At 45.4% G+C, this 13156-nt stretch overlaps 1 protein-coding gene across 1 annotated transcript in view; it reads left to right on the plus strand.

Annotated features, from left to right (window-relative positions):
- Positions 1-2930: 2930 nt before the first annotated feature.
- GBE1 (1,4-alpha-glucan branching enzyme 1) overlaps positions 2931-13156 on the plus strand; it is a gene marked incomplete at both ends in the record, with an annotated part of 173296 nt that continues 163070 nt past the window's right edge. Inside the window, one exon of the mRNA XM_081996299.1 lies at positions 2931-3034. Within this exon, the coding sequence (XP_081852425.1) occupies positions 2931-3034 (104 nt within the window). The remainder of the gene's footprint in view (positions 3035-13156) is intronic.

The following is a 13156-nucleotide window of genomic DNA, read 5'->3' on the forward strand; positions in this document are numbered from 1 at the left end:
GCAACATTTTAAATTATACATAACTTAAGCATGAGCATCCTTTGAAAGAGTCATTTAGAGCTGATTGATATACTCCAGCCTCAGCGGTAATTGGGTACCAAACACATGCCTTAGACACCGTTCCTACTCGATCTACTGCCGTCCCCCTAAAAGAGCAGTTGCTACAAACAGTCCTCCTCTTCCTATTTCTACTGGCAGCAGGAGCAGCTGTCAGATTTGCATCAATCTCTGACAAATGCACAAAGATGCATTCAGCTCTTGGGACAATATTCATTGTTTGAGCTGTCACTTTTGGCTCCAGGTAGAGGAATAAATGGCAGTGTCCTGAGAGCCAAACTCGGCCCCTGACTCTCAGCTAGATCATGGTGTAACTGATGATCACGGTAATATATGCCTTAGTATCTTTGAGTTACTTGTGAAAAAGAAGGCTAATAAAATCATGCCCAAGTTGTAAACCGGAACATGAATAGATATAAATGGCATGGCTATCAATTTCCCCAATTCACAGAGTGTTAAATATAGCATTAGGGCTTTGTCTATTACAGCGTCAGGGGCTAGTTGCAGAATTTAACTTCCTTAAGTTCAAGGTTGCTTGAATGTGAGGCTGGATACTGTCTCATTTCTACTTAAAATCTTCCAAATGAAGGTTAAGAAGGGGTCCCTGTCTTCTGGGAGCTGAAAGTCACAGCTCTATTCCTATTGTTTACACAAATTGCTGATGCTGACTTTTAAATCTCTCTCCTATGTTTATGCCAAAGAGCTAATAACGGTGAACCTTCTTGAGCTTTCTGACAATAATGAAAACCAAAGAGACCATGCTAAGAGTGAAGCTTCTATTTCCTACGCTTGTGAATTCAAAGGCTGCAGGAATTGCCCTCCTACCTCCACTTCAACAGCAGGCAACCTCTCTAGAACCAAACAGCTGGAAGCCCTGAAGCAGCAGCACAGGTAACACATCACTATTGTAAAAAAACAGTATCCTGGCTATTGATGATCAGCTAGAATTTCTCTCCTTTTCGTCTGCCCAACTAGTTAACGGTGAGAATGAGAGGGACACATTTGCAAAAGAACACTATGTGCATAGTATGATGAAAGAAGCAAGAATAAGAAGATGGTAAGAGTTGTTAAACTTTTGTTTAGCACAGGCACTGCAATCACTGCCACTAAAAGTTTTGAAAAGCGCAGGTAATTTTAAACTCAGTTTTTCTGTCTCCAGTGAGACTGAAGAAGTCGTGGACACTGGTAAAAAAAGAACTCCTGATATGTCAGAGCTGGATATGATAGGTAGTTCTGCTACAGCATAGGTGCTGCTGCTTTCAAAAAACAAACACGCTGCTTAGGCCTTCTGCTGGTGCAACTCCTACAGTGAACAGTATTTCCTGCTTGTACTTGTTGCGCTCCATGAGGAAAAAAGGACAAAAGTACTTGGATTTTTGCATGTGTAGTTAGAAACTGCTGCAAGGAAGGAAATACAGTGTAGCTAAATGTACACTGTTGATAAACAAATCATTATGGAAACTTTCATTTTTGGGTAAAGTAATAAATGAATTGCCAGTGTTAGTTACACGCTTGTGCTGTTAGTTACCTGGCAGACTGCAAGGGGAAGCGTCACTAAAATTCAGAACAAGGCAAGATTAGGGAGATGAATTACAAACTGAAGATAACAATTTAGGAGATGGTGGTGGAAATGAGGTAAAGTATCTAGGAGCTGAAAAGGTTATAAACTGTGGCTGAAAAACATTCAAAAGAGGCCTCTAAATAAACGTTCTCACTACATGTCTAAACAAAGCAAAATTGCTGGACCTTAAATAAAAGTCCTAAATGCTGGCCTAGAGGCATGGTCAGGCTAGTGATTAGTTGCCTTGGATATTTAGTGGCCTATCCGAAAACGAGACATGCTGATATTAGGTCAAAAACTTCCACAGCAATCTACCTGTGCTGTTCAGCATTTAGAGCTGCGTTAGGATCAGCTGAATTCATCTTACTTTGTTTAGGATTCTTTATGTGTCCGGTAAAGCAACATTTTGCGGTACAGACATGGTGTTTATGAGAACTCATGGATGCCCCCGGAGTCTTGTTTTGCTGAGCTTGTCTGTGAGCACGCCAGCACCGTTATCAAACCGTCGAGAAGTTTACTCCAGCACTCACGATGACACCAGATCTGTTGGGGGTGTGGTGTGGTGTGGTGGTGGTGTGGGGTTTTTTTTGTGTGTATGGGAATGCAGAGCTCACCCGGCAGCTGACACACTGAAAAAGACATCAAAGAGGCGCAAAAACAAACTGGGGACGCCGAGGGACGGCAGACACCCCGCTCCTGCCGGCTCTGCCCTGCCCTGCCCGGGAGCTCGGCTCCGACAGCTACTTTTTTCATCTCCGTGACTGACAGAGCACAGCTCGCCCCCTCACCTCACCGCCCGGCCGCCAACAGCAGCACTGCGGGTGGCCGCTCGGGGCTCCCCCGCCAGGGCAGCGGCACGCCCTCGCCTCACGGCGGGCTCCGCCAGCGCCGCGGCCCAGGCCCGCCCCGACACCCCGAACCCTTTTGAGCAGAACGGCACTTTTTACCACCCCACTACCCCCCTGCGGGCTGAGATCGGGGCTGCGAAACCAAACTCTTCCTTCGTCCGCGCCAGGGGGAGGCAGGGACGGGGTCCTCCCAGTAGCCCCCTACCCCCGCCGAGTCCCCGAGGCACCCGGAGCCCCGACACCGCCGCCCCGGGCACCGAGCGGGAAGCGCAGCCCGTAGCGGCCCAGGCGGCTGGCACAGCGGGCGGGGAGGGGCGGCGGAGGCGGCCGCCTCCCGGCCCCGGCGGGCTGCCCCGGCCGGTGGGCGGCGCCGGGCGGTGAGAGGCAGGGGGCGCCTCGCCCGCCCCGGCCCCCTCCCCGGGTGTATTTAGCGGCGGCGCGGCGCGGATCCCGCGGCGGGCAAGATGGCGGCCGCCGCCACTACCCAACCCCCGCAGCCGCCGAAGCTGCAGCAGCTGCTGGAGCGGGACCCCTACCTGGCCCCCTTCGAGACGGACTTCCAGCGCAGGTACCACCCCGGCCCGCACGCCCGCCGGCGGCCTAGGCCTGCGCGGCGGGAAAGGGAGCGCTGCCTCGGCAGGGCGAGGGGCGGCGGGCGAGCGAGGCGGCGACCGCCCGCCTCTGGGGGCGCCGGGGCGGGCGGGGGGAGCGGCGGGACGGACGGTGTCCCCTCCCCCTCCCTCCTCTCCCCTCCCCGTCGCGGCGGGGGCCGTCCCTCAGCCAGCGCCGAGGCGGCTCCGCTTCCCGCCCCGGCGGCGGCGGTGGCGGGGGGGCGGACCCGGAGCGGGGTTTCGTGCCGGCCCTTCCGACAGAGGCGCCTCCGCCGCGGGCGGAGCCGCCGCTGGGGCTCGGCAGGGCCTGCTGAGCGGAGTAGGGCGCGCCGCTGCAGGGAGGCCTTCGCCGCGGGCCTCTCGCCGGCGTTACCAGCGTTGTGAGCGGCCGGGCCGGGCCGTCCTGTCCCCCGCGCCGCTCCGGCGCTTCAGGAGTCTTCGTTGTCCCCCTTGGGGCCGCCTGAAAGCGGCATCGCTTCGTTACGGCGGGGGGAGCTGGTTTACAGGCGAGCCTGGCCCTTGGGGCGCAGGCAGGTGCGCCGCGGGGCGAGCGGCGGGGACAGTTTGTGAGGGCGGTTGGCAGAGCCGCTGTCGCCAATAAAAATGATTTTTTTTAAGTCCCGCTGTGGGAACCTGTAAATAAACTGCTCCTGAATCTCCCCTTTCTGGAGAATTTTCTTTTAGGCGCATTTCTTGAGATAGCCCTGAATGCCCAGCTCAAGCTGTTCGTCAGACCTCCAATCGATAAAGTAGCAGGGGGTGCTCGGGTTGCCGGTCTGAGCATCCCTTTTTTTTATTTTATTTTGCCTTTAGCCGGGAACTGCGGCACCAGCCCTCTGGCCAGGACAGGCAGCGGGCCTGGGCGAGAGCCTGCCAGCAGCAGCTCAGGCAGAGGTGACCTGTGTCCTGCAGAGCCAAACTACTGGCATGAAAGACAGCTAAAAACCTCACTGGCCAATTGAAAACGGGAATTGGGCGCTTTTATGGCGCAACTTTATATGTTGCATTTCACTAGCGCTCCTCTGATAATCAGAATTGTAGTACTGACTAATGCCCTATATCCCAAAAGTCTGGAAAAGTCTATGTATGTGGGAGGGTAGTAAGAGGGAATTTGATTTTTTTTTTTTTTTGAAGTATTTGTCTTTTTTTCTTTTACTGTATTGTACATGGTGCTTTTGGCTTCGCATTACCAGGTGTCCTGTTGGGTTCTGGCAGAGAATAGTGGTAAGGCTAGATCTTGTAAAATGGGATTAAGGATTGAGTAAACTGCTAGGCTGATTTACAGACCACTTTCTTAAACTGTAATCTCTTAATGATAGAATAACTGGGTTTATTAAACAATGATTCCTGGCAAGCTTGTGGTAATGTATGCAGTGCTGTAAAACACCTAATTCTTTCAGTGAGGTTCCAGGGTGTAGGAAGTCATAAGTGGGTGGATCTGGCTCTTAATAAAACCATTCATTAAAACATTTGGGTTTCCCAAATGCGTGTCCCATCTAAATGGGCACATGGTGGATGATGGTGTTTGTATTTCTGAGGATAGTACAGCTGTGCTGAATACAGTGAGTCTGCAAAACTTTTGTGTACTTCTCAGGTTCATTCATCTTGAGCACAGAACTCAGATGATCCTGTTTGTATCTTATCCCTTCTTGGCTTCTGAACCTCGAACTGGTCACTTACTATAGAGTTATTGTGGAAACATGTACCCTATTAATTATTTTAAAAGAAAAATGAAAACTTTAGTGACAACCAGTGAGAAACTGAATGTCTTACTCTAAGCTCAAACAACAAGCCTGTCCTGTCTTGCATTCTGTGGATGGTAGAGAGTGGCAAGGAGGAAGAGTGTAAGCACAGGGGAATGCCTCTTGGTGTCTCCATGCAATGCTCATCTGAACTTCCATGAATTGTGATTCAGTCTGTATTTAATAGCTCTAAGTGTGTTTTTATTGAGAGGTTTTGCATCAAGAGTGCCAAGGAGAAAGGAGTTTTGCACCCTAATTGCTGCTTGTGTGAAGAACCAGGTCTCGGGTGTTTTGAGCCTCCAGTATGTGGGTTTTGCTTACTTTTCTCCAACTCTTGTGCTGGAGGAACAGCCCTGCACAACTCTGTTCACTCTGTCCATGACATCCTGAGTGGTGGAGAGCTATATGATCTTTGTTCCATGCTGAAGGATCCTGATGGCATTTAACTGGTTGTTCTATGAAGGTGATGATGTATGAAGGTGATCCTCATGTCTGATCCTTTGCTGTGCAGTGTGTCTTTTCCTGGCCCCTTTTGAGACGGGAGTTAGAACTGAAAACAGAGTTGAATACTGTGTGGATTAATACAGTTACATAATGATACAGCACTTGCATAACTAATCCTTTAAGTAAAAGTGTAAAGCAAAATAAACCTGGCAAGCTGTCTAGAAGCAGAAATGTATTTAAATTTATTTACCTTTGGAGCTTCAAGTGTGTGAACTGAGTAAGGTTGCACATATTAACCTTAAATCCTACTGGCAGTAAATTCTTATGCCTGTAGAAATGTAGAAATTATTTTAAATGGTGACTTAAATGTTAATCATACATTTGTGGGTCCTGTCATTAAGTAACCCAATGGGTCAGATGTATCCCACACATAGTATAGGCAAGGTTGTGACGAAGCAACCAGGAATATGTACTGTTAAGCAAATCTATGTGCTAGGAGTTGATCAGCTGTCAACTGCTTGCCATGGCCTCATTGTAGGTAGGGCAGGAGGACTAAATTCTTAAATGTATACTTGGTATTAGCAATTGATTTACTTTTATAGGGTAGTAAAACTGGATAGAAGTGATACCACTCAACTGCTGAACAAGTAACAATCTGTTCATTATTCCTTCTGATACTACTGGCTGGCTTTCTCTCTCTAACTTTCCCCCGATACACCTGTCCTGTGGCATTTTTTACCACTTGAATAGTTTAAACAACAAAGGTACAGGTAGTTTCTCAGTTCAGAAGGTTGAGTTGTTCCTGATGAAGGGGACAGGAGGCAGCTGTTGTTCCTGGTACCCTGTAGCACCAAAAGCGTTTTTTTTTTTTGGATTAGGAAGCTTTGGGAAAGAACAGAAGTGAAAGAGACTTGATCAAATACAGTATGTATGGGTACTTTTCCTGCAGTAGTCTAAATTTCTTCTTAGAATTTCCAGTGTTGTTGGCCTTACTTAATATTAGACAAACTAATTAAGGACTGATGGGAATTTTGTAGCTCATAGCTATCATACTGTGTATTGCCTAGGAAAATAAAAGTTGGGGATTTTGACAGAGGATTAAGGATGCTTGAGTAACAAAGCTTTTTAAACATTTGTCTGTGGAGATCCTTATACTATGCCTTGTGCAAAAACATATAAAAATAGTCCTCCCTTTGTCTCACTTAGTAACAGTATGTTCTTCTGTAGAAGGGAGGGGAAGGAAAAGATTTAGGGTCTATTCTTGACAGTGACATCAGCAAGTTGTTGACTCACCCTTTGGGCTTGAGTCTGTCTGCTGTTTTATCCACAGCACCATATTAGCATAGCCAGATTATTGCTAGGGGAAAATTTTGTGACTGTTTATGCATGATAGCTGCGCATCCTGCAACAAACTTGATTATGAGGGCTTATTCTCACAGTCAAAGCAGGGCCATTTTTGATGTTGGACTGGGTTGCCCAGGACTTTGTTGGGTTGTGCTGGCTCTCTGAGGATTTCCTTCCACAGCCTCCTTGGGCAGCCTCTCCCCATGTTTGTCTACCCTCATCATGAAAGTGTCTTTTTTTAATACTGTAACTTCCCTTGCTGCAACTTTGCCTCTGGTCTTTTTTCCTGTGTACCTTGGAGGAGAGCCTGTCTCATTCTTTGCTCTAGGCACACCCCCCTACCTGTCTCTTTAGATAGCTTAAGACTGTAAGTGGGCATCAGCAACCTATGCCTCCAAGTTAGCCTTTTCATCCCTAGTCTGAAGAAACCCAGCTCTCTCTGGCTCTACCTGTGTGCTATAGGGAGTAGAAGACAGACCGGGAACAAGAATCTGGCTTTCTACAGAGGCCTTAGCTTGGCCTTGCTTGCCTGTACCTTGACCAGGTGCAGGCCTATCTTGCTGGAGTTCACATCCAACTCTCCTACCCTGTGCTGTACCCCTTCACCCCTGGGATGGTGACCATGTCTGCATGATAGCATATCTAATACTGAGATCTTTGCACAATCTTTTTTCTTTTCTTTTTTTTTGGGGGAGGGGGATGTTGAAGGATAGACAGACTTTACTTGTATCAGCCTGCATTCTGCAGTGTAATATAACTATACTGATTCACATTGAGAATTGCCAGATTCATGATAAAATGAATCATGATGTTGCTTCAAGTTCTGAAAATTTTTCTTTTGCTTTCAAGGACTGTCTCTTTCAACCTCTCGTAAAGTATAACTTGCTGCTTTAGACAGCTGAATTTTTTTCCTTTTTTTCACAGGGCCTTGAGAAACACTGAATGGATGGTTTGATTGGAACGAAGTGCTTCTCTAAAAGAAGTAATGCCTAAAATGTGATGCTAGGACCTAGTTAAGTCCTAAGCATGGAGTACAGAGTACTATAGTTAAATGAGTGACTAGTGGGAAGAAAGACTTCTGGTCACATTCCCTCTTAAGTTCTTTGTCGTACGTGGGCATATTTTTGCAAATGGTGTTCATGGAGAAAATAAATCTGTCATTTTTCCTTTCTCTGAATGCTTGAATTTGACCCCGAGTTTGTGTGTGTGTATTTTCTTTGGGGAAGGGTGAAATCCTTTTCGTGTATATACAGTGAACTATTCAGCCTTGACCCAAACACACACTATTCAGAGCTTGAAACAAGAATCTACTTAAAGAAAAAAAGCCAAAACCCTCAAGTTACAGTGTTTGCATAGAATATCACTGTGCTACATTGTTTGACCATCTGTGATATGTTTTCCCACAAGTATTTTGTTAACTCCCGAGTGTTATTTAGGCTAAAGACTTTGTATAATTTAGCATGTATTTTTAGTCTTCTACCTCTTAGGACATAATTGGTTTAATTAAAACCATTAATGCCTGTGGTGTAATTGCATTTTATGGAGTTACAAGCTGGTGTTAGGAGGTGCTCCCCATTTGAATTTTCTGCTATAACAATGTGCATGGCTTATTATCTAGCCCCTGCAACTGCCTCTGTAATCTACAGACTATGTAGTCCTCGGTGAAAGCTTTTTTGAATAGTTCAATTTATAGAATAGTTCAATTTATAGAGTAAATAAGTAAAAATGTACAAATGCACAGATTCAGTTCTTATCTTGGTTAAAGCTTCAAACAGGACACTTTGTTCAGCTAGCCAAAATACTGGCTATAGTGCTTGGTTATAGGTATGGGTTGAGAGAAGGTCCCATTTCTTCTGAAGTGTTGATGAATTTTTGGTTGAGAAGACTGGAACATCTACTCAGTGGCTTTTGTAGCTGGATCAATTAACAATATATCTGACAATTGGTTCATAGGCTTCTAGTAGTGTTCTTTGACCCCTGCACCCTTACAAAAGGGAAATACTTGTTATATTTCTGTTTGCATCTACCTAGTATCAGATTACTGCTGCTTTATGATGGTTCTGTCTTTTTTTTTTTCTATTCTGAGGTGCACAGTGGTGAGTACTTGACTGAGGTATTGAAAATGAAAAGGTGTAGAATTGGGTTCAATAGGATTGAGCAGGAAGGCAGCTGTTGTGGTCCAGCAGGTTTGGGAATGGAAGGAAGTTGAAGAGTGACCCAGCTGGCATCCTAGTTTTAGATGATGATGGGTGGCAAGGAGGGGAAGGCTGGAGTAAGGTCTGTCACAGAATTGACTATGATGTGTCATCTGTGTAGGGAGCTAACTTTGAAAAACTGGATTTTCCTCTTCTGTTTTCCCATACAGGCTGCTGTATTGGGTGTGCAACACTAAATATTCATGAAAAACAATGTCATACATTGCTGTATTTTTTTGGTGGCATCCTGTAAGTTCATTTGACTTCTGCTGAGCTACTGGGAATGATTCTAGAGCCCTTGTGGGTTGGCATTGGCTGGAGGCCAGGGTCACACCAAAGCTGCTCTATAGCTGCCTTCCTCAGCTGGACAGGGGAGAGAAAAATGTACGAGAAGCTCGTGGGTCGAGACAAGGACAGGGAGAGATCACTCAGCAGTTACTGTCATGGGCAAAGCAGACTTGACTTGTCTTATAAACACCTCGCCCCCACCCCCTTCTTCCTGGGCTTGATTTTACTCCCGATTTTCTCTACCTCCCCCACTTCTGAGCAGCGCAGGGGGATGGGAAATGGGGCTTGTGGTCAGATGTCTCTGCTGCTCCTTCCTACTCAGGGGAGGACTCCTCACACCCTTCCCCTACTCCAACGTGGAGTCCCTCCCGTGGGAGACAGTTCTCCACAAACTTCTCCAATGCGAGTCTTTCCAACAGGCTGCAGTTCTTCATGAACTGCTCCAGCCTGGGTCCCTTCCACAGAGTGCCATCCTTCAGGACCAGACTGCTCCAGTGTGGGTCCCCCATGGGGTCACAAGTCTTGCCAGCAAACCTGCTCCAGTGTAGGTTCCTCTATGGGTTGCAGGTGGAGGTCTGCTCCACCATGGAGCTCCATGGGCTACAGGGGCACAGCCGACCTCACCACAGGCTTCACCAGTTGCTGCAGGGGAACCTCTGCTCCAGTGCCTGGAGCACCTCCTCCCCCTCCTTCACTGACCTTGGTGTTTGCAGGGCTGTTGCTCTTGCATATCCTCACTCCTTTCTTCTGCTGCAGTTGTGTGGGTTTTTTGACTGCTTCTTAAACATGTTAACCCAGAGGTGCTACCACCATTGCTGATGGGCTCAGCCTTGGCCAGTGGTGGGTCTTTCTTGGAGCTGGCTGCCACTGGCTCTGCCAGACATAAGGGAAGCTTTTAGCAGCTTCTCACGTGCCACCCCCAGCTACCAAAAGCTTGCCACACAAACCCAGTACAGCATTATAGAAACCAATACCTGCCTGCTTAATGGAATATATGCTTCTGCATTATGGTAGTCTTTAGAATGCTCTTGTGCATAAGGATTACCAAACCTGACAAGCACAGCTGACTGCATCACTGATGACCTTAATTTTGAAGTTTGTGAGGAAGTAGTTACATAGGCCAATGTACACCTAGTATATGCATACCTGGTCATAGGCCTCATGAAAAGATTCAAGTTGGTAATTGTCTTAATAGCTGCTGGCTTTACAAAAAAGCAGGAAGGTATTGGGGTGTAGGTATTGCATTTTGTTAGCAAGGCAGTTGCGTCTGTATATGAATTAAAACTAAGTACTCTGAAAAACTGAGTGAAGGCTCCCTCAGCTCTCTTATGTAGTACTAGCATGTCTGAGGTTGTTGGATGGGCTCTGAGAACTTGCCTAGAATTTTAAAACAATAGATTACATGACCAGAAATCTAATCATAGTCTCATTGTAATAGTGAGGAAAAGCTTTGTTTTGCTGAATACTTTAAATTCAAGTATTTATGTATGTTCCTTTACTACTTCCAAGCTGTAAAGAAGGCATTCTTATTATGGAGGACTGCCTTAAACTGACATCCTATCCCATGAACATGCTTTTCTCTCCCTGTTCAGTTTCAGTATTTATGTACGCACAGTTCTCTTTCTTCTCAGTCTCCCTGTTACCTCCTATTTACTCCTACTATGCCTTCTAATCCTAGCTGCTCCTTCATCTTCTGTCTTCCACAAAAGAAACTCTTTTTCACTTGTACGGTGTCAGAGATCTAAAACCTCTCACTCATGCTTCAGTTTACTTTGTACTTCTGAAGCTTTGCTTCATACAGTTATTCATTAGCTTAAAAAGAAAATAATGTCTTAAGGCAGTGTGTCAAGTGCAACAAGATCAGGTTTTTGTGTTTAAAATTTTTAAAACATGAGTTTTCCTCTGGAAGAAAAAAATACTCTGCAAAAGAAATTTTTTGCTGTAATATGGCTGCCTCATCCCCAAGTATCTGAAAATTTATTTGACATTCTTACAGCACCTCATGTTAGCAAGTTGAAGGACACTTATTAGTGAATATTTCTGGCCATGCTGTAAAGGATAGGTCTCCAAGCTCCTTTGAACAACAGTCTGTTTTGCCTCATGCTGCTGTTGGAAGCACCTTACCAATGAACATTATCTGGATGTTATTTGCAATTAAATTCTGGTTTAGGCCTTTTATCTCAGAATAGATATTTGAAGATCTGTCTTAATGACCCAGGTGACTAGGTCACTTATGGGAATGTCTTGAAGCTGTTCCATTAATCTGGATATTTCTAGTGCTAAATTTATTTTAACCTACTCTCTTGAAACACTTAAAGAAAAAAAAAAAACCACAAACAAAACCCAGCACCTTGCTGACAGTTTGTTTAATCATGCAGCTCTGATTCTGTTGACTGATGTTGTTTGAAGGTAGCAGTAGCTCTAATGCTTTCTATTTGACACCCTTGTTTTTTTCTTTGGAGCTGTTGCCCAGGCATAGTATACTTCTGGTTCCCTCGTGTCCTTGCTGTCCTAGTGTGCTGTGTTGCCTGGCATGTCTGCTCTTGTGCTTAGCGTTAGAGAGAGAAAATAATTTCACAGCAGGGCATGAAGTTCCAGTAGGGAGGGGTGGACCTACTGTCTCCCAAGTAGGAGTACCACTACCTAAAGGTTATGCTAAGTTCAAAAAAAAAAAAATGTGACCTAGATCTGCAAAAGTAATTGAGTGATACTCAGTCACACAAAATTAACTCCTAAGCATGTAGGTTATGAAATAGAAAATGTGAGCCCTTGTTATGTGAACTAGTTTTGCATTCATTGAGTGGTTTGTCTCCATTTGTGTGTTCCACAGGCTTTAAAGGCAGGTTGAGGTCTGGGTTCTCCCACTTCCAGGTGATGCTGGTAAGAGACACCAAAGTAAGGACGGTGTCCTTTATAGTGGGAGTAGACAAGTGGAGAAATCCTGCTAAAGTAATAATTTAGGAGAACGTGGATGTCAGGTCTATCAGTATTTCTTCTTTAAGTCCTCCCACTCAAAACCAAAACAAAATCCCACCTTTTTGGTCAAGAGAAGGCTTGTAGGAATGTGGCTAAGCTAACATACACACACAGACTTCATAGACTTTGAAGGGTGGTTAAATACCTAAATACCACTGCAAAGATGTGTGACTGGAGGAAACTTACCGCTCTGTTTCTGGGCAATGCTAAGGGTCTGATCTTCTATTTGCATTCATGCTCTTCAAGAAGGAGCTGATGGACAAGGCTTTTCAGCAGACAGTGTATTGGTGCTGATCACAAACAGATTTAGGTAGTTTATTACACTTAGCGTAGGGATTTTTTTTGGACAAAACAATGCATTGGATGGTTGTTAAACTCCGTGCTGATTCAGTGTGTGGGGTCAGACTTCTGTTTTGAAGGCACTCTCTTTCCTAGTGTGTCACTAATAGGCAGGCTATATGCGTGCACAGGGTATGTGCTTCCAGGCATTCCCTATGGTCACATGTGAGTGTGATGTTATCAGATCTAAGTTTCTGGATGTATAAGCATTTGATAAGATGCTTTAGAATAAAGGCAGGAGGGCTGGCGGAATTGTCTAAAAGACTCTTATTAACGTCATGCTGAGTTACTATATGTTTTAAATGAAAATGTGCTGCACTGCCACAACTGTTTGGAAATTTCACATCTAGAATGAATTCGTTGTGTAATTATAGGAGTCAGAAGCTCATTTTACCAGCTTTAGGGGGCATCCTGATTATACTGTACTTGCTATCCCAGGAAAAAATAGAATTTTAGTAAATTCTGTCATAAGTGCCAGGCTTAAGCAGAGACCTTGGGTATTTTAGGCTGTCTAAAATGCCGTTGGACATCCCTGTTTATGTGAGCCTTACCACGTGTTGTGGTAAATATTAACAGTATAAATGTCCCTGGTTTGACAGGGATTGGTAAGCTGTAAGTTAGTTAATGCTTTCCATTCTAAGACTTATGCAGCTCATTTTGAAATTATGAATCTTTGATTGCTTTCAATAAGATTTAAGTTGTCCTGTATAAACAGTTCTTCCTGCCAAATGTGACTCCTCTAGGAAATTGT

The sequence above is a fragment of the Phaethon aethereus genome, assembly GCF_964289735.1.
Source record: "Phaethon aethereus genome assembly, chromosome: 1".
NCBI classification, from domain to species: Eukaryota; Metazoa; Chordata; class Aves; order Phaethontiformes; family Phaethontidae; genus Phaethon; species Phaethon aethereus.